Here is a 22390-nt window from a genome sequence, read left to right as displayed (position 1 = left end):
ACCAAAAAAAAAAAAAAAAAAAAAAAAAAAAAGAAGAAGGGTGGGAAACACAACACATCTCCAGTTGTGTTTCAGCTCTGGGGGAAGCATATTCCTTCTTACTTGAAAAGCCACAAGATTTAAGTATTTCTGTCTTTTCATGTGATCCTGATTTTGAAGTAAAGGTAGAAGGAAAAGGGAAAAATTAAACAAAAGCAGTTGCAATCTGGTCAAGTAGTTCATCAACAATTTTTATTCTCTTTAGTTGACTCCAGAGAAATGCACTTGTTTGTTTTCCATGTTCAAGTGGAGCCTCCCAATGGTAGACCAGTTACACAGTTCTTTATTACTGCACCTGGTCCAGCCCTAAACCTAAAAAGCCTCTCAAATCTGCCAGGTGATTTGCAGAAGGAGAAGGAAATCAAGTCTGCTCCTTTATTACCAACAGTGCATGTTAAATATCCTACATTTCAAAACAGAAATTTGAACTTTGCCAACTATGGGGTAACCCTGAAGACAGTGCTAAGACAAAGCAAGATTGACTACTTACTTGAATATTTCAAAGGGGACACAGTAGCTCTTCTTGGAGAAGGTAAAGTAAAAGCCACTGGACGGTCCAAAGTGAAAGAATGGTATGTGGGAGTCCTGAGATGTAGGATTGGACTTTTACGTTGCAAAACTGTCAAGGTGACTGCAAAGGAACAAGTAATGTCTATGTCAGATAATGTCTTTAAAACCAGGAATCTTCTTGAACAAATTACCCTGCCTCTTAAAAAACTGACTTACATCTACTCAGTTGTATTGACCTTGGTGTCAGAAAAAGTTTATGGTTGGAAAGTTTTAGCTGATGTCCTAGGTTACTCACATCTGGCACTGGAAGATTTTGATTGAATACAAGCAGACAAAGAATCAGAAAAAGTTTCTTATGTTGTAAAGAAGTTAAAGGAAGATTGTCATGCAGATAGAAATACCAGGAAGTTTCTTTATGAACTTACTGTGGTGAGCATTGCTTGATCACAGTAATTTATTTACCATAGAGAACTTTATTGGCATTATTTATAAGTAAACATATGAGAGTAGTTAAAAAATTCTCAGCAGTCTCAAGTAAATTGAAGTCACTTTACAGCAAAATAGAGCTTTGCCTACAAGGTCATATAACTGGTTTCTTAGATTTGACATTCAATTGTGATTTTCCCAGAAACTAGGCCCCCAAGGATCATCCTTTAATGGAAGATTAAAGATTCTGTTTGTGCTAGAGCATAACAGTTAAGAGATCCCTTCTTTTCCTTTTTCAAATATTTAGATAGCTCTTAAAATATCAGAAAAGCTCCAATTACATGAAAGTAAATAAGAACAAACTGAAACACAGCTAGTTAACTTGGCCATTGGTATAGGTTCACTTTTTAGTGTTTTTTAGACATATCACCAATGTCTTTAACTTTAACAATTTAATATTCATCCTCTGTATGCAATGCATCACAATCCAAAAATGATATTGCTAATTCCCTTCTTAATCTTCATGTTTTAATAGGACTCTTAGGATTCTTTTTCAACATAGCATTCACCCCAGTGTAAGGCTCAGCAGAGATCTATAAAAAAGATGAAGAACTCTTTTGCCTTAAATGCAGAAATTCAGTATTTTATAAAAGTAAAAAAAAAAGATCAAGAGCATTATTTCTAAAAATGGCTAAACTGTGACTGTATAAATAATAATAATGATATATACCGCTTCTCTAGGGTTCTCTATGTGTTTGGCACTGTCCCCAACATTCTATACATGCTCTCTCATTTAGTCATTTTAACCACTCTACGGGGTAAGTCTAGTTAGTATCTTCATCTTCAAATAGAGGAAACTGAGTCTTGGGCGGTTGGGCAACTTGCCCAAGTTCTGACAGTTGGTTAGTATCAGAGATGGGATTTGAAACCTTTTTGGTTCCAGAGCCACACGTAAAACCACTATGCTCATTACCTCTCATAGCTCATGTTCAGCATGGAGCCATGAAAGTCTGAACTGAAAATTGCTTTCTTGTTTCTCTTAGTGGCAAAAAAGGTTATATTGGCCAAATTATCTGAAAGTTTAAGCCTGGTTACACCTGCTCTGTGTTGGTGTATGGTAATTGGGTAGCTTTGGTGACTAACTAGACAGTGCTGATGGAGAGCTCATTCAAGGGAGTAGTTCCTAAAATTTTATACTTTGCCTCAGTGGAGGCTTCAGAATTTCTGAGTGGAAAGAGCTAAGGCCTGGCTATCTGACCAGAAGACAATGAAGCATATTGTATAGAGACTATCCCTTGAAACTTTATTTGCATAATAAGTGTACTTACTTGGTAATTCATTTTTACTTATTGTTTCATAATGATAAAGCTTTTAAGTGCCATTAAATGATGAAGGGCTACCAAACATTTTTATCTGAACAGAAAAGAGATAGATAAATCTAATCTTGTACTTTAAAAATATATTCAAGGCAAAAGAGAAACTCATAGACTTGTTTTAAAACATGCATGGTGACTAACAAAGCTCAGATGCTTAATTAAGGAAGAAAGAGTCTGAAGGTTTTCCACTGTGCACTGTTGAAACCTCAGTGTTTTATATTTGATACCTTGAGATTTAAATTTAGCAAAACTACACTGGTGGTGAATGGAGAGAGTAAAGTTTTTTAAAGTCATAAATATCAATAGCTTTGTTCAAGGTTGTCAGATTGTTTCATTTTTTTATGCAATACACATGATTCTGGGAAGTTTTAAATCACATTTTGATTTAAAAAATAGAATAATGTACCAGCAAGTGTGTGCTCACTCTATAGAAATCCTATAGCCAGTCCTCTGGTAAGGAAAGTAATTACTGTTCATATAGTAAATAATCATCCCTGGGTTGATAAATTATTGACTGCTAGAACCTCAGGGTATCTTTGGGAGTGGCTAATTCAACTTCTTCCTTTTGTAATTAAGGATATTAAGAAATATATTAGTTCAGTGGTTTACTCAAGCCCCTATAATTAGTTAATGAGTTAGTCCTAAATCTCCCCTAATTCTGGTCTAGTTGTGGTCTCTGTACTTTGCTTGTTGGATTTGCTTAAAAAGTAAATCAACTCTTTGAATTTTAGAAAATTCAAATATATGTGTGGTGAGAAAAAGGATGCTAGTTTCCAGAATATGTAATGACAAATCTAATTTATAGAAAAAAGCTCAGATTAGTTGCTTTTAATTATGACATGCAATTGTTGCTGCAGGCTCTGCTGAAGATTGATTGCCAGGGGTTAGTAGCACATCTCGTCCAAGAGGCTTCTAGTCTGACTTCAGCTGTCAAGCTTGGGAAAGGCTGGAGGAAACTAGCTGAAAAGTTAGTACGACTCACAAAGCGACAAATGGAGGCATATGAAATTCCTCACCAAGGAAAAGCTGGAGATGTTGCTGTAGAGGTAAGATTTCTATTTGTCTAAATAGTGAAAAACTGCAGACCAGGTAAATCAAATGCAATCAAGAGTGCCCTGCGTACATGGATTGATTGAGTGTCCTAGAGGATCCACTAACTGAAGTCACTGCCCCTATAACCATTGATAGTATCTGAAATATACACACATCACTCTTTAAAGGTATTAAGAACCTTTAAAATATACTGATGTTTCTCCTATTGGATTGCATATCTCCATGGCCTTTTATCAAATAAATTGACCAAATTAAATAGGCAGTTAGTATGTAGGGCTATAATAACTTGAGGCAGAGAACAGATAAACTTTGAAGGGAAGAGTTGGGGCCCAGTCATGACAAGGAAAAAGGACATAATAATTAGTATTTATCAGCCTCAGGCACAGACTTAGTCATTGGTGGTAAATAATGTTTGGTGACAAAAAGCATTAAGAGAGTAGATGGTGTGGGGTTCATTGGTAATGATAGCTAGAGATATCTATGAGCATTATCTCCTTTACAATTTTGCATACAATAACTATAGACATCAAATACAGAATGACAGCATGTAGAACAAAGTAAATATTTAAAATGCTAATTTTTACTAATATTAAACAAAGGTATACTATTAGGTGTAAGTTAGATAAATATTTTCTCTATTTAATACCATAAAGAAATGTGAATCAGTTTTTATTGACTTAAATAAAAATATTGCAGTGATGAGCACATATAAAATGTTCTGTATCTTTCTCTTACATGAATGTAAACATTTTCAAGATATTTCAGTTAAGGAAAGATTATCTCTCTAGTTAGATGATGACTTGATAGGACGCAAAAGCTGTATTCTCTACTTCCTTTTTGAGCATAGAACTGGGTATTAATTTCTTGAGAAAATTTTCTTACTTTGAAGTAACTGTGTCAGCTGGGTGTGCAGGACAAGACAACCTTTTCCATGAAGGGTCAAGAGTCAAATCAAGTTAGTTGAATTCTAGCAGCTACAGTGGAAGTCTCAGCAGGCTGGCTTCTGGTTTCCTGAAACCTGACTCTCTAAACAAGATTCTTTAGCCACGACTAGCCAAAGGCTGAAGCCATATTTCCTCTGCATAGATTACATTTATCTCTATATACTAAGAAGGGCATTACAATCTACAGATCAGTTTTTACTGAATGAGACAAAAATGAGAAATCTTTAAGAAATAAAAAAGGAACAGTACTGTACGTGATATATGCTACTCTGATATTTTAGTTAACTGACTAAAAAATTGTGTAATTGAGATACCACTACATACCTATTAGAGTGGCCAAAATCCAGAACACTGACCACACCAAATACTGTTGAGGATATGGAGTAACAGGAACCCTCACTCATTGCTGGTGGGAATATACAATCACTTTGGAGCACCTTGGCTGTTTCTGGCAAATGAAACATACTCTTGGTATGTGATCCATCAGTCATGCTCTTTGGTATTTATCCAAAGGAATTAAAAACTTTTGTCCACACAAAAACCTGCACATGAATGTTTATAGCAACTTTAGTCGTAATTACTAAACCTGGAAGAAACCAAGAGGTCCTTCAGTAGGTGAATGGATAAATAAACTGTGGTACAATGGAATATTGTGTGACAATGGAATATTATTCAACACTAAAAAGAAATGAGCTATGAAGCCATGAAAAGACATGGAGGAACCTTAAGAGCACATTACTAAGCAAAAGAACCCAATCTGAAAAGGCTATATACTGTACGAGTCCAAATATATGACATTCTGGAAAAGTCAAAACTATGGAGACAGTGAAAAGATCAGTGGTTGTCAGGGGTTGGGAGGGAAGGATAAATAAGCAGAGCACAGAGGATTTTTAGGGCAGTGAAAATACTCAGTATGATACTATAATGATGGTTACGTAACATTTTATATTTGTTCAAACCCATAGAATGTACAACACTGGGAGTCAACCCTAGAGTAAACCATGGACTTTGAGTGATTATGGTATATTAGTGTAGATTCATCAGTTGTACCAAATATACCACTATGGTGAAGAATGTTGATAATGGGGAGGCTGTGCATGTGGGGGGGGGCAGGGCATAAACAGAAAATCTCTATACCTTCCTCTCAATTTTGCTGTGAACCTAAAATGGCTCTAAAAAAAAATCTTTTAAAAAACGTTGTCTAATTGAAATCAGGACTTATTTTTTTCTTAATAAGCTCTGTTTTTAAAAAGGTTTTATTTAGTGTTGTTTATCAAAGTGTTATTTATCGAAGAGTTTTTTGTTAAGTATCCAACTTCTCTCTGATTGTGGTTGTTTACAGTTTGTCCTCCCCGGAATCTTCATGAAGGCCAACAAACAGGCTACTTTTCCTTTATTTACTTTTGCACAGCCCAAATCACAAATGACTAAGTCTACGCCTGAGGCTGATAAACACTCAGAAGCAGAAAGGAAAGCCCCTATGTGTCTTTCTAGGGGCTATTGTTCAATCTATTGGGATTAACACTAACAATCATCACTTTGATGCATATTGTTAAATGTTTAGAAAATAATTCACGGCATATTGGCCTGAAGCTATTCCAAATAATCTATGAGAATCTTTACCTTTTAGGCCATGTAAAGTAAAGGGTAAATATATGCTGATTTCCATCTCTCTGAAAAAAAGATAGTTGTACAATATTTTTCTCCTAGGAAGGAGATGATTCTTAAATATGATCAATTTACAAGTTAAGCAGTTGATTTCAAAACATACTTATATTAGTTCTGGGTAGGGTGTACAGAGGGAGGGAATTGAAATTGGGGCAGGGAGATAACAAGTTCTTGTGGTTCCCATGCTGCTTTTATTTCCTTTATCTCACTTCCTCAGTGGGCACAAATTTAGAGAATTTCCTCCTATGTGTGCCAATGTCTACAATCAGGTTCTTTTCACTCACTTTCCTTGCTTTTCAACTTCTCCCTTTTTCCTTTGTTCTATTTTTATTTTATCTAATAGTTATGTGGCACTTACTCTGTGCCAGGCACTATTCCAGTAACATTTCAAAAATTAACTTATTTAATCCTTTCAACAAAAATTTGTGGGGCAGATACTAATGTTAGCTAAGCTGTAGGGAGGCTAAGTAACTTGCTCAAAAATGTGTAGCTAGGAAGTCATGGAACGAGGTTTAGAGCACAAACCTTGACTTTGGGGTCCTTGCACTTTAACCATTACACTCTGACCATCCAGTCCAAGTCCAATATAGTGGCTGAGTGGCAGAGCTGGGAGTTACGGTTAGGATGGAGAGTTTAAGCAACTCATTTCACTTTTCCTTTTTTCTTTTTTCAAGCTATGATAGGATACTATCAAAATTTGCCTCAACATCTTCATCAAGCCTTAGCCAATTAAAGAATGGATTATTAATAGTGTGTCAGATTTTTCTTCATTACTTCTGACCACTTCTTATTCTTTTCTTTTTTTAAAAAAATTTTTAATTTAATTTTATTTATTTTTTATACAGCAGGTCCTTATTATTCATCAATTTTAATACACATCAGTGTATACATGTCAATCCCAATCGCCCAATTCATCACACTACCCCCCCCTCAACCCCCGCCGCTTTCCCTTATTCTTTTCTAAGATGAAAAAAAGTCTCTCTGGAGACTTCTGAGAACAACACTTTTAAATGAACCGTCTCCCTAAGTAAAATTTTAAGAAAATTTTAAGAAATTTTCTAATGACATTGTAATTCCTACGTGAAAGCAAAATTATAAAACTTGGAATATGATTATAAGCAAAACATGTTTTTCAGAGTATTTCTTTTGGGAAAAAATCTATTTATGCTTATACACAGATGTTTAACTCTTGCCAAGGTTTTCCTGTGAAAGTTAGCAAAAATTCATTGGAATTTTTCTGAGCTTTAATTTTAAAAAATAGGTTATCAATAAAATATTAGAAAAATAGTGCATTTTAAAAACAGTTGTATTTTACAAGTGGAAATGTTGGGGATTTCAGGACCAAGATATTCACAGGCCCAAATTAGGTACTCGTTATTTAACCTTCTGGAGATTATTACCATATATGATAATAACTTTCATAGCAACTCTCTCACCTTGGTTCCCTGCCTAACAATAAAGATTATGCTCTTGCCCTCTTCTTCAATATGGACATTTATTCACTAAGGACACTAAGTGTTCACTTCCACTTTTAAATTACCTACTATCAGTGCCCACTGGGCTCCAATAAACCTGTTGAGGCTGATTCCTTATTTGACTTATCAGAATGGGCCATCCTCCCTATGAAAGCCCAATGAAGTGAACATTCCTAATTGTAATATGTTTTCATCTCAGAAACCACTCACCTATAGACAGCTGTAACCAGCAAGATATATTTATGTCTTCTTGCCATCTGTACTTAATCAGTGAGGATCTAATTCTCTGTTCTATCTTCTAGCTACGATCTTTTCCCTCCTCATTCTCTGACAGCTGTAGTGTTCAGAGCACTTTATTCTAAGTCTAGATTAAAAATGGGAAAGTAGGTAATCCTCAAACAGCTAATTTTATTAGTACTTTTATAGGTGAATAAAAATTCTATATGGAGTTCTTTCTACTTTTTTAGAATCTTGCCTCTGTATCCTTGCTTTCAGTATTAAATTAATCCATACAATTAATATGTTTTCTGGGATTATCAGTTCTCAGCATTATCAGTTCTCAGCATCCCTGGGAGCTGCAACAAACACAAACAGAATGAAAAATACGAATTTTTTTCTCTAAAGCCAAGTTTCATTTGGCATGGGAATTGGGATAAACTGTTAATGTTTGAATTGTTATATTTTAAACAAGTATATGATTAGATGCTGAAATAATATAACTAATAATGAGAATGATAATAGTTGTTGCAATTTATTGCATATTTACTGTGTGTCATCTAATCATTATGATCATTTTCTTTGTAATATCTCATTTACTTTAACAAAGTTTCTAAGGAAGACATTAGAACCATCCTCTTTTTACAGATATGCAAACTGACAGTGAATACATTTGGGTAAGCTATCCAGAATTACATGGCTGTTAAGTGACAGAACTAGGATTTAAATCCAGGTTTGTTTTACACACAGTTATTCTCTTGCTCTGCTGATGATAAATTCTTTCAGAGTTAACTAAACGAAAGAAGATCAGAGAGGCAGGAGCTGTCAGAGGGCACATCCTAGTCCTGAAGGATGGGTAACATCTGAATAATTGGAGAGGACTAGAAGGGGATTTCAGTGCTTCTGGATACAATGACTTCTAGAGACCACTGAGGAGAATATGTGGGCTTGAGGAGAGAGTGCATCTTATTAATTATGGGGAGACACAGTTGGATATATATATTTTGGAGAGTCTTGAATGACTGCCAGAGCAGAGGTTAAGATTCCTTGTCTGGATTTCTGTTTCAGCTCTAACATCTATTAGCCCTAAGACCTTGGACAAGTCATTTGACTTTTTTTAGGAATCTTTTTTTTTTCTGTAAAAAAATCATTGTTTTTGTAAAATCATTTTTTGTAAAATGATAGTAATAATACTATCGTATTCATCAGATGTTTGGAGGATTGAGTGAGATAATATATGTGAAATTTTGGGGAAAATGCTTTGCACATTGTAATAGCTAAATGTATGTTATCTTCTTATTATTTATTTTGTCTAAGAGGAAGAGGTAAATTTGACAACTGTGTGACACTGAGTGATTTTGGAAAAGTATACTAATTTTTTAGTAATATGGTGGAGAGTAACTATAGAAAGAATGTAGGTAAGGGGAAAGTCAGCAGTGATTTTAAGCCTTGTCTTCCGAGAAACTGGCAGAATGGTAATGCATGGAAAAAACGAGAAAAAAAAATCCTGGCTGACCAGCTTTTTCTTACTGGCTTAACAACATGTAATTTTCCTTGGAAAATATCTCTTGCAAAAGGTAAAAGGAATGTCCTTCAAGTCTTATGGTTTTCTGATTTTCCGACTCACACTGCAATGCCTGGATTCTGCTTACAGGGATGTGGCATTGTCTGGTTCTGTATCTGGGCCCGGCTCAGTTCTAGCCTTAGTACTTAAATTTGTGATTTGCTGTTCTTTTACAGTAAGAAGTATATTTATAATTTCTTAAAAAAGGGGAGAGTATTATATGGAAATTCATCTTCCATTGGTAAAATGTATAGAATAATTTCTCAAATCTTCATTGTTTGTATTAGAGATCTGGCACAGTGACATAATATTTAGATTATCATTGTTTATTTTGTACAGTACTATAATGCTTTGTGCTATAATCTTTAATTCTGAAAACATACTCCATTTTTTGAGATGATGGAATAAAGAAAAAAGGATATCACAGTGTAATACATTGGGGTAACACATTGTATTCCTATGATCTTTGGTTTAATTCTGCATTATATATCTGATTACCACACTGAAAATCAAATAGAAGTAATAATCATATTAGGTTAAATATTACAAAGGTATTTAAAAATGTATTTAGAGACACTAATATTTGAATTCGATTTTAGATTTTTCTTTTTTAAGATTTATTGTTAGGGATCACAAACAATAGGAAATTTCAGAAAACCAAAGCCCAGCTAATTATAAGACTTAAATTAGCATTTATTAAAACTGTTTACTACTGAAATAAATTTGTTGCAATACAATAGTGAGATGGCCTCGGATTTATAACCAGGTGACCTGCATTCTCTTCCTAATTAAGAATTGGTTGCAATAGCTTAGCCAGCAGGTTCTCCTAAGATGTTAGACTATTTTGATGCAGTAGTAAGGAATGGGTCCTCTGTCTTCCTGTGGTTCATGCTTAACCCCTGAAGTTTCAAGTGGTTATTTCTAGAGCAAACACAGCTGGCTGTGCCCAAAGAGACTTCCAAGAAAATCTTAGGTCAAGTTTTAACCAAGTCCAGTACCGTCTCCTTCCTAAGGAAATAGGGACCCCAGATATGTTAGTCTCCCTTCTATTCTAAAGATAACGGCAACCTCATTTCAATAATATTTATGTAGTTACCAATTACAAGTGATGGAAGGCCCACCTCGATATTGTAAATGATGCACTGAAGATAAAATGCATATAATAATCATTAATGAGACAAATTTGCCTTGATACTTCTTCAGATAATTGTACTTAAAATGAAACGTTGCTCCAATTGTTTTATGAGGAAAGCAGGTGGATTGTTAATCCTTTAATGTGGCAAAATGTAATTATCCAAAGGTAGTTAAAACCACTTGCATTCTTTATACTATTCATATTTTATGAGCTAAAAACAGACATAGAGTGCTTTGCTCAAATTTGAATTGCTTTTGTTCATGTTGCATTTCGTTATCTAGTGAGTCTGATTGGCCTTTGGAAACAAGCACTCTAAATTTAGAAAACTTTTTTTTTTAAATCTCTATTCCATTTCATTTCTTTTGGCATCCCACTTATTACTTTTTCATTGCTCCTTTACCTTCTTATTTGTCCTCTAGTATCTGGAAGATAAACCAAAGACATATTCCTACTATACAAATTCTGGGAGTTTAGAAACTGCTCAGCTTTGGTAGATTAAATGCCTACTGATGCTGCTGCCCTTTATGTAAAGAGATCAGAGCACATAGATGAGAAATTAATAACTCTCTGCTTTTATTAGCCTCATGCTTCTTATTCAGAGATGAACCCATAAACACCATGAAGTTAACATCAAAAAGCTAAGAGTAAAGGGGCAAGAATGATGCCTGTGTGTCAGATATTTGTGATAAAGATGAGAAGGCTGATGGAAGTTGTTTTGTGAACGGGAATAATTCAAGAAAAACAAACCTTGAAGAGCATGCTTTCCTTTTGATTAGTCAAAGCATTAGTGCAGCGTTTCTGCATATCTTCCATTAAATCATAACACTGAGCAAGAGAGGAAGAACTATTTTTAGACCACTGAATAGGTATAAGATAACGTAAACCTGGAAGAGATCTTGGCAGTCCACAACTCATTTCCAGTTTTAGATGACTTAACTTAGATCATTCCGGAAAGAAAATTGTTTATTCTACTCATTTTATTCATTCAAACTTTTCCAGAGAAAATGATTTCATTTTCTGTTTATTACAAAGTTTAGAATCCTTGTGGCCTTAATGTGTATGTATATTGGGACATAATTTCATAAAGTCTGTAGTTAATTAATGTATGGAAGTTATCTTTTGTGTCTTTGCCTGTGATCACATATGTTCACTTGCTGAGTACGAAAATAGAATGATCTTAGAAAATAAAAAAATGCTGAAGAAAAATGTAAGTATTTAAGAACTTGAGTCCAAACCGCAAAGGATGGCAAACAACTGATTAGACTGTTGCATTGATGAAAGCTGGACTTCTATCAGGCTTTGTTAAGGCAATCTCAGTATAGAAAAAGTTGTATTTACTCTGCCTGGCAGAGACTTGCTTATTGAGGGAAAACATAGTTCTTAATATTTCTCATCAGTGTATCAAGTTCATAACTACAACATATGCTTTTTTTTTTTTTTTTTTTGCGGTACGCGGGCCTCTCACTGCTGTGGCCTCTCCTGCTGCGGAGCACAGGCTCTGGACGCGCAGGCCCAGCGGCCATGGCTCACGGGCCCACCCGCTCCACGGCATGTGGGATCTTCCCGGACCGGGGCACGAACCCATGTCCCCTGCATCGGCAGGCGGACTCTCAACCACTGCGCCACCAGGGAAGCCCCAACATATGCTTTTGAACCCATTCCTTCTCTATTTTTCTTGATACTTGCCCCCTTAGTTTCATGCCCCAACTCCATAATTATTTTAATGTTTGTCTGTGTTTATGTCTTTTCTGTCTAAAGAAAGTTAACTTTTCTCCTTGAGTATGTTACGTTTGCTACCTCTCTAGTCCTCAACAACCCAAAATTCTCCATCTGGCTAAGTTAGGATTTAAACCAAACTCTCCTTTCAATTAATATTACTTTATACAGACTTTCTCCTTTTAAACATACTTTCATTTTCCACAGCTTCTACTTCTAACTTTGTCTCTCTTCCTTTAACTTCCAAATTCCAGACATGACCCATTTGTTCTGCGGCTTCCAGTTCCTTGGCACCTGCTCATACCTGCAGTCTGCCTTCCACCACTCTCTTGAAACTGCCTCCTCCAAGGTTACCAAAGTCCTATCAATTGCCAAAATCCTGAATTTTCTGTTTTCTTTCATGTTTCCACATCACTTGATGTTCGAGGTAGCAGAAGACATAACAGAAAAGAGATGTCCTCAGTGAGTGCCATGCTGGTAGATGTTTTACAAGTTCTTCAAGGGAGGAAAAGCCCTAACTTATAGCTTTTGCCCATTTCCTTGGTGTAAAAACTCCCAACATGGGTGATTTTAATCTTACAATGTGATGTCACTGAACATGGAATTGGGAGGCTATATGAACAATAGGCTGGTGTGAGCCAGCTCCAGCAAACCACTGAATGTCCTTTGGGGGATACTATCAGCCCTTAACTTTTGCAACATGAAGCAAAATCTGCTTCATTTTCTATTATTCTGACCCTGGCTTCTCTCCATCCTTTTATTGCTTCTCTTTCTTAGTTGTGGTCCCTAACTGTAGACTTAATTAAAGGTTAAATTTTTCATCCCTTTTTTTTCCTCCTTGGCATTTTCCTCTACTCTCATGCTTTTCACCATCATTTTAGCACGAGTGACGCTAAACTCTTGCCTGCTCCCTAGAGATCATCTCTCTAATCCAATTTCTTATTGGAAATAAGAGATAGCCCCTTTTTACTTCAAACTCAGTAAGGCTAAAATCCGCCTGCTTATCTTTCCCTCACCCAAAAAGTACCCACTTTCCACCATATCCTACTGAAAAGCATTAAATGCAAACAATATGCCAGACACTTCATGAGGTACTTTGGACACAGACGTGGAGATTATTATCCATATTTTATAGATTAAAAAATTCAAAGCTCAGATAAGTTGATAAATTTACTCTAACTGACCCATCCAATACCCAATGGAAATCAGATGTGAACCCAGGATTCTGAAATCAAAACTCATCTTTCTTTCTGTTACACCATAGTGCTTCTCGGTTGATGGAACTATCCTTTTTTTTCTTACACTGAATTAGAATGTGCAAGTAATTTTTGAGTTTTTCTTAATCATTATTTAGTATCAAACCCTGTCTATTCATACATTGGGCCAGTGTTTGTACAAGTATCTATCTCCCTTCTATGCTTTAAAGCTTCTTTAGAAGAGCCTAAAGAGCCCTGCGATATATCAACATTTTATTCCTTTTTGTAACAAAATTCCTTATAGCAGTAACTCAGTAATTTTGATTTAATAAGTGAAATAATTAATTAATGAACAACAATGTATTTCAAATATTTTCACTGTATGTGTACTACAGTGGTGTTTCTCTGTCATCTGTATTGAGAGCCACCAATGATGTTATATATAGCAGAACAAATTTTTCACTGAAGGAATATTCAGGCTTAATTTGCTACAAAGAGGAGCAAAAATGGGATGCAAAATGTGCTCATATTTTAGTACAAATCATGCAGTTTACCATTGCCATAGTATTTTTAGCCCAAAGCCACTGTACCTATTTCTAGGTAGCTTATGGTTTAGACTCCAGGGGATCTCCAATGAGTGTAGAGCAATATGCCTCCTTTTATTTCTGACTAATTCAGAGGACTCCTGGAAAGTCTTTTTACACTTTCAGAGGTCCTAATTAGGGTCCAGGACTCAGCAATCTTTCCACATTTCTCTGAATTGCAAGAGCTGACCATACTGTTCTGCTATCAGTACAAATTGCCAGACTTGAGGAGATTATGTGGCCCTCTGCCTACGTAAGTTGGTAAATGTATCTTTGGACTTCTGAATCTGTAGTTTCTAATTCCCATATCACCTTGGTGTATTTCCTGCTTCTGACAGCAGCAAGGGGCTGCTTCGTCATTGAGTATGCCTCAGGCCTTTTCTGTACATAGCAATGCACTGTGCTGCTGCAAGATATGTGATGCAGAGCTTTTCTACCTACCCAGGAAAGTTAGTGAAGGTGTGTACTTTGAATCTGCACTGTAGTGCACAACCTGTAAATTACCCGTTTGCAGTTCTTAAGAGACATCTGTTTTCAGTGATACGGTGCCATTATCTTGGTACTGAAATGCTCTCAGTTGCTATTTATCATAAAATATCTTCAAATACATCTTTTTGTCAGACTCAGTCACTAAGGGGCTTAGAATAAAGTCTTAGAAGCCTTTAGCTATAAACACTACTATTTTAAACAATATATAACAAGTTGAAAAATAATGTAACAGCTAGTTGAGCATCAGGGAATTTTAAATGAATGCAACATAGAATACAGGTCTCAAAGCTTTTACAGTGGGTCATGGGATTATTCCCACTACAGAATAATCTACTCATTTAGTGCTTTTCTGCATCTTAGCAGTGATAGGCAAGATTGAATCTGCCAAAAAGGCTCCATCAATATGCCTCACCTCATCTTCCATTGCAGAGTATTAGTGGGACTTACTCTTTGGGAGGTTTGGTTTCAATGTGAATATTCAGAAAAATAGATGAGAGAACACCTCATTCACAGTTCTTTATAAATCAGCTTGGTGAGGATAAAGCTTATATACAGAAATATGGGATGATTTCTGTTGCTGCATTATGACCACATAGATAGGGTTTAACTTTGATCATTATCTTCCATTCAATACCTTGAAGACTCGAGCTTTGTCTAGAGAGGTGAAAATATGGGTGTTCATGGCTTCCCAGGTATGCTAATTGGATAAATAACATCAAATTATCCTTTGAGCCTGATGCATAGCCTTTCATATAGATTGAATTGAAACATAACAGAACTCCTTATTTAGGTCTTTCATTCTTTTAACTTCAATTGTAGGGTATATGGGGGTATCAGTGGAAGGTGAAGGATTATATCCCAAGGTCCTTTATCATGTGATATTACTGTTAATTGAGTCTCTGTTTTAAGAGGGCAACTCTGTATAATGTGTAGCTAACAATCTGTGTTCCTGTACTTTGAAAGTGATAAAATCACAAATGAATTAGTTTAGTGAACCCAAATAAGTAGCAAGTAACAAAGTTTATATTCCAAATATTCCAATTACAAGTGCAGAGATCATTTTGTTGTTTTCCTCGAGAAAATGTATTTTAACCTGGGTGTGTGTCTGTGTGTGTGTATTCCACAATTTGTCTTATTTGGTCGGCCTTTGTCTCTATTCTCTCTGAGCCTGGTTGCCTTGGTTACCATTACATACACCCTTGTATGTGAGGTTCCTCTTTGGCGTACATTTATTTCTATGGAAACAATGAGGTCATTGGTATGGGTAGGTGCTTAGGGAAAGCATAATAAGTATTGAATATCTATCTTTATTTTGGTCATTAAAATGTATCATTAAATTATTTTTTAATTAGAGAATTATATTTTTTCTTTCCTTTTGACTTGATCGTGAAGCTACATTTTTCCTTGCTTATAGACTTGCTCAAATAAAATGACTTAAATCATTAGATATACTGTATACTTCCTTCTTGTTATATGTGGCATGGTAAAGATCTCCACAGACACATAACAATAAAAGAGTTATTATTTTAACCTTAAAAGTCTGTCAGCAAAATGTTTATCGCAATAACATCTGTTACAATAAAAAAATTGCACAGGGAATTTTGTATTGCTATGAAGACAATGAACAATGTTTAGATCATGAATCAAGAAAAAAAAAAGCCCTACTTATGGTCATTATTTTTTAAAGAGGTTTAGAAACAGGAATATAACAGAGGAGTGATAGTTATTAAAACATGTTTTCTGTGACATTAAATAAGTATATATGTAATTGGTATTCCATTTTCTTTTTAAGTTTTAAGAGGCTTTTAAACCTTTTTTTAAAGCATCTATTTTCCTCTCTGATTTATTTCCAAACTACTCCAGTTTAATGTTTTTTTCTTTATAGGTGATGTGGAAACCTGCCTGTGATTTTCTCTATACTTGGGAGTGTTCACTACGGAAATAGTTATAGAGATGTGTTACAAGACCTTCAATCAGCTTTGAACAGAATGAAAAACCCTGTGACCAAACAAAGGCGAGACTTAACTGGAGCTTTAAATTCTTTAGAGGTTTTGAGAGCAACTGCATTCTCCCACTTCTGAGGAAGTATAGAATTGAAGGGTATGTTTTGGAGGAGGGAGTAGGGGGAGAAAGGAAAATAAAGGTGTATGTGTGTGTGTGTGTGTGTGTGTGTGTGTGTGTGTGTGTGTGTGTGAAAGAGAAAGAAACTCAGAAAAGTACTACTTTTTTTCATGTTTGAAAAAATATTTTTTCCTGGTGAAAGCACATCCTAACACAAAATCCAAGGATGGGTTTTATAATCATATATGCATTTTTATATATGTTTCAAATGCAAACATTAAGCTGCTTTGTTGCTGAGAAGGGAAAGAAAAGCCCTCTCTCCCTTTCAAAGTTACTTTTAATTTCTTTTAGTTAAAACAAATGACAGCTAACATAGTTACATCACACAGATACCCAGATAATCTAGAGACTCAATGTGAACACTGGAATTTTGCCAGCAGACAGGTAGGGAGAGAGGAGAAGCAAACAATACTCTGTGGCCAGGGACAGGGCTACAGGCTTTCTATGCCTGATCATTTTTATTTCTCAGTGGTGTTTGCCAACATTATTCCCATTTTTCATGTGAAGAAACTAAGCACTGGAGAGGATGCTCAGGGCTCTACAGCCAGTGTGAAGGAGGTTTTCTGTTTGCAGAACTTGGTTCTGGATTTTTAAGAAAACATAGGACATAGGAATATAGTTTAAAAAAATCAAAATGCATATTAAAACTTATAGGGAAATGGTAATGATTTCATTTTCATTGGAGCTCACTGCTCTTTTGTACCGTCTCTTGAAAGACTGCCAGAAGGAACATAAGATTTATCAGAAATCTGTTGTCTGTACCCACCAACTGGAGTTTTCACCACCTTCCTCCAGCATCTTGAGACCTAGCTAATCCTGCCTAACTTTTGGACTTTTCTTCAGGATCATAGTGCAGAGTAGTTCTTTAACTCTCAAAGATTTTTAAAAACAAGGGTTATTTTTTAAAAACCTGATTTATCACTGCTGAGTGCTGTAGTCTTAACCACTAAAACCACTGATAACTGTGTGTGTGCATGCTCATGTGTTCATGTAAACACGTGTGTGTGTGTTTGTTTGTGTGCACCAGAGTGTCTTCTAAAGCTTTTGGAAGACAAAGATGATATAGAAATTTGGGCCAGTATAAATGCTAACTGTTGGAGAGTTGATAAAGAGATGGTCTGTGCTTACTCCTGTGTTCAGTCCTCTGCCGCGTGCCAGTGTTTATGTGTTTTAGACAGTCATTCATCTATTGGCATTCAGTTGACAGATGGAGTGTGTGTACCTGCTCTCTGGCAGACACATAGATGTTTGAGGTTAATAATGGGGAAAAAACAGCGTGATCGTTGACTTCAATTCTTCTGAAGTGATAGAGACAATAATAAAAAAATACACAGTTAAATCTAAAATGGCATCTGCAATACCAGCTGCAATGGAAAGGCTGGGAAGCTAAGAGATATAGATATTGGGGGACATCATATAGATCAGGGAGATCAGATAAGTTTTCCCTGGTAAAGAAAGGATGAGCCTGAAGGAAGATTAGACACTGTTTCCGGTCTGGGGATGTTGGAAGAGGCAGTTCCTCAATGCACTGAAGCCCTCAGGCAGGAGGAGAGCCCAGGAGATGCAGGGAGCCAGGATGAAGGGCTGGAAAGGGTGAAGGAGTGAAGGAAGGAAAGGCATATCCTCAAAGGTAATGTGGATGAGCTGAATAAGGATATTATTTAGGGATCCTGAATAAAACATGTCCATTTGGCTAAAAAGTAAAAGCAGAATCTTTTTAGAGCTTTTAATACACCTACCCTGGGGTATTTGGTATGCTGGCAAAGGTAATTTGAATTAGGGTTTAAGGCTTTTAATATTTATATTTGATGATAAGAGAATATAGCCTGCCCAAGGAGTTATGTACACACATTCAAGGACAGAATTTATTTTAGTTGAAAATGAATTCAGGAAGAAGAAAAAAAACAATTTGTAACTTCAGAACACAATCATTTTTAGTAGTGATTTTTCTTTTTTTAGAACATTCTTGGAATCTTAGTAGCACATCAGCAAACCAGAGAATTTCGGGAAAGGATAATCAAGAATTAATAACTGGGTTTTTCCAGGCTCTGAGATCTGAGATGGCAGAGATTTTGCTAGCTGATTAGGGCGGTAAGATTTTATAAATCACTTCAGGTTTATCGCATCATCTGTTGTGATTGTGGTTGGGAAGTTTAAGAAGTGTTTAAAAAACGAACAGCATGATCTCTGTAATTTAAGGATGAAACAACAGTTTAAATATTAATATACACAAAGATATTTTATAATCTTGTAACAAATCCTTTCAGAGGAATTTTAAACCCATGTCCAAACATTCTGTTCTTTTAAATATATTCTAACATTTTTATAAATCATTTCCACTTTTCTGAATTTTATATTTTTCTTCCTATAATGGATTCTCATAATCAGAAAAGATTAGCTCAGTAATCACGAATTGCCTTTTAAGATTTGGTGGCAAGTCAAGGGAATTAATAAGGCACTTAAATCCCATCCTTGACATCATTAAAAGCATCAAAAGCCATTAATATAAAACTTCTTTAAACATTTCGAAACTGGAAAAAGCATAGATGGTTCTTTCAGTTCTTCAGGCTCTTCCCCTAATGATGCATTAGGATGAGATTTTTGTTCAGTGCTCAGCTTGCAGTGTAGTAATTTTTCTATGTAAGCCACAGAGCCTCCACTTCCTTCTGTTAAAGCCTTAATATGAAAGCCAATTAATGAGGTGCAAGCAATAGTGAGTCATTAACTGTTCATGCCAGTCATGAATACAGCACACTTTCATGTCCTGTAATGTAGAAAATACCATATTAAGTTTTGAACTTGGGGATGACCAGGTCTCTGGAAGGAACAGAATGCATTACATTAATGGATGGTGTTGGTCTAAGAAATTTTGCTGCTACTAAATAGCATTGAATATGTTACGTGAAAATACAGGGGCTTCCCTGGTGGTACAGTAGCTGAGAATCCCCCTGCCAAGGCAGGGAACATGAGTTCGAGCCCTGGTCCGGGAAGATCCCACATGCCGCGGAGCACCTAAGCCCGTGTGCCACAACTACTAAGCCTACGCTCTAGACCCCGCAAGCCACAACTAATGAAGCCTGCGTGGCTAGAGCCCATGCTCTGCAACAAGAGAAGCCACCACAATGAGAAGCCTGCGCACTGCAACAAAGAGTAGCCCCCGCTCTCTGCAACTAGAGAAAGCCGGCGTGCACCCAGCCAAAAATAAATAAACAAGAAAAGAAAGAAAGAAAGAAAGAGGAAATACAATAAAGAAAATACATTCAAAATTGTATGATGCTATACATAATTGGAAGTTTCAGAACGAATTTTCATACTGTGCTACTGTAAATTATATTTTCCATAATTTTTTAATGTCCAAGGAATATTTAAGGCACTATAAAGGAAAAGGAGAATAATAAAAAGTATGTCTCTGAAGGCTTTTCTAATTAAAATAGATTTTTTTCTTTTTATATGTACATACTTCTTCCCCCCTCTTGTGTATGAAGTTTCCTTCATGTGCTGCTGTATAATTTAGTGAGTTCCAAAGTTCTAAAGAGGTGGGGTCAACCCAAAGACCTTCTTCAAAATAACATACTTGTTGAAAGTTGGTTTCTTGCATGCTTATTTACTAGTCCACAATACAAAATAAAAAGTGACTATGTTTACACTACAATATTTTTTATTATTTCACTAAATGTTATGGAAATTTGTGGCTTTTGCATGCATATTTTACCTTTTGTTTTTATGTATATCTAGGCTTATGTAGGCCAGAAAGCTTTAAATCTAATAGCTTTGCACTGTTGAATAATAGTTTATACATGAGGGAGTGCAGAAGGAGAGATTAATACTGGATAATAATTAGTAAGGGCAAAGGAGAACATTCCAGAGTAAGCACTGCTGTTGTAGTAGTGAGTACAACATGAATGGCTTCTTCTGTAAGATACTAGTCCAGGAGTTGAAGCTGTGCCTTCTAATCTTTGCCCATTACTTCCTAAGAGACTTTTGACCTGTCATTCAGCCTCCCTGGGTTTCAGTTTTTTCATCTGTAAAATGAGGGGCTTGAACTGGGTAATCTTGAAATTCCTCTTAGGCTTAAATGTCTATGAATGTATAATGAGTAGGATATTTTGTGGGTTTTGTATATTTATTTTGCTATGAGGGAAAAGAATGTGAACTAAGACTAATAGTTTGAATATCAATTATTTACATTAAAATAAGGTCCCCTCTGTGTGAGGCATAGCACACATAGCATGCACACAAAAGCACACTAATCACTTTACAGATACTATCTCATTTATTACTCACGTAGCCTACTGAAACTGGTTACTCAATATGCACAATTTTGAATAGTTGAAAACCACCAACTATTCAAGCAAACTCGAATATGAGTATGAGGACTGAGTTAGAAGGTCAGCAATGGTTTTACTAGGAGCTACCCAAAGCACATTGTCAAACATTCTCCCGTCTCATTGCAAAGGCCTTAGACCAAGCAACCTCTCTTACAGAGGTTCTTTAACTTTAGCAGCAGCAGAATCATCTAGAGGTCTTGTTGGAACATAGACTTCTGGGCTCCACCCCAGAATTCTGATTCAGCAGGTCTGGGGTGGGGCCTGAGAATATGCATTTCTGATAAATTCTCAGGTAATATAGATGCTGCTGGTCCAGGGACTGTACTTTGAGAACCACAGCATTAATTTCCTTGATCTCTATAAGAATAAAGGAATCTTTGCTAAACCAGAAAACCTTACTTCTGGGTAACAAATTTTTATGTCATTCCATCAAAAAAATAGTTTTTAAATTGTAAAACAAAAAAACCCCTGCAAATCAGATTATATAATGGCTCCATTTATATATATAAAGTGAACTTTTTCATAATGACTTCCTAAAAGCTTGAAGAATAATTTTTATTATAAAACTAATTAAAGGGCTTCCCTGGTGGCACAGTGGTTGAGAGTCCGCCTGCCGATGCAGGGGACACGGGTTCGTGACCCGGTCCAGGAAGATCCCACATGCCGCGGAGCGGCTGGGCCCGTGAGCCATGGCCGCTGAGCCTGCACGTCCGGAGCCTGTGCTCCGCAACGGGAGAGGCCACGACAGTGAGAGGCCCGCGTACACAAAAATAAAATAAAATAAAATAAAACTAATTAAAATAATTAATATCTCTACATCTCATTTAAAATGTAAACACATTTGAATAAAAATAGGTTAATAATTTGAGACATTTAATGTGTGTTAAGATGATTTTGCAAAATATATGCACTTTTTCTATAAAATATTTTTGGAGAAAGCCTTGTTTTTACTGGCCCATCACTTGTTAAATGTCTTGTTGAATTAATTTTTCTCCATTGGAAACAAAAAATGTTTCTAATGTGGTCAGTACAACTATCTCTATGCCTCACCTTCTTTGTAGAATTACAGTGATCACAGGCACTTGTTAATAAGGTAGACACATGTTCTCTTTCCAATGAGGAATTCCACATTTAAAGGGATGGTGACTCTGACAGGGGTGATGAGCTGAGCAACCTCACTTTGACATTAATATATCATACCTCATGCTCTGCCAAAATTTTCTTTTTAATTGTTCTTCTTTGGGTGACTAGGAGGATCTATGACTTACTTTTTCCTTCTTAGATACATTTGAGACTCTCCTTTTGGGCTTGGAAGCAGATTTTAAATGTTCCTAATATATAAGTTGACACTTAAACCCTTGGAATGTGCTGAGACATTTAACGTATTTATATAAATATGATTAGTAGTTGAACATCAAACTTAGCCATGATGATATTACTCCTTTTACTTAAACTGGTTCTACCAAAGTCAGTCATTTAAGCAGAATTTGGGGTTGACAAGTTTGGTATAATGTTGACCTTACACTTATTATGTTAAATGGCATAATAGA

At 35.8% G+C, this 22390-nt stretch overlaps 1 protein-coding gene across 1 annotated transcript in view; it reads left to right on the top strand.

Moving 5' to 3' along the window:
• Positions 1–16482, top strand: part of MACC1 (MET transcriptional regulator MACC1) — a 26349-nt gene extending 9867 nt beyond the window's left edge. Inside the window, 7 exon segments of the mRNA XM_007455402.1 lie at positions 34–90; positions 93–181; positions 183–978; positions 3209–3397; positions 16277–16315; positions 16317–16463; positions 16465–16482. Of these exon segments, the coding sequence (XP_007455464.1) occupies positions 34–90; positions 93–181; positions 183–978; positions 3209–3397; positions 16277–16315; positions 16317–16463; positions 16465–16482 (1335 nt within the window).
• Positions 16483–22390: the final 5908 nt, after the last annotated feature.

The sequence above is a fragment of the Lipotes vexillifer genome, unplaced genomic scaffold (assembly GCF_000442215.2).
Source record: "Lipotes vexillifer unplaced genomic scaffold, Lipotes_vexillifer_v1.1 scaffold1314, whole genome shotgun sequence".
Classification (NCBI taxonomy): Eukaryota; Metazoa; Chordata; class Mammalia; order Artiodactyla; family Lipotidae; genus Lipotes; species Lipotes vexillifer.
The sequence above is the reverse complement of the archived record's forward strand: the minus strand, read 5'-3'. Positions and strand labels throughout refer to the sequence as shown.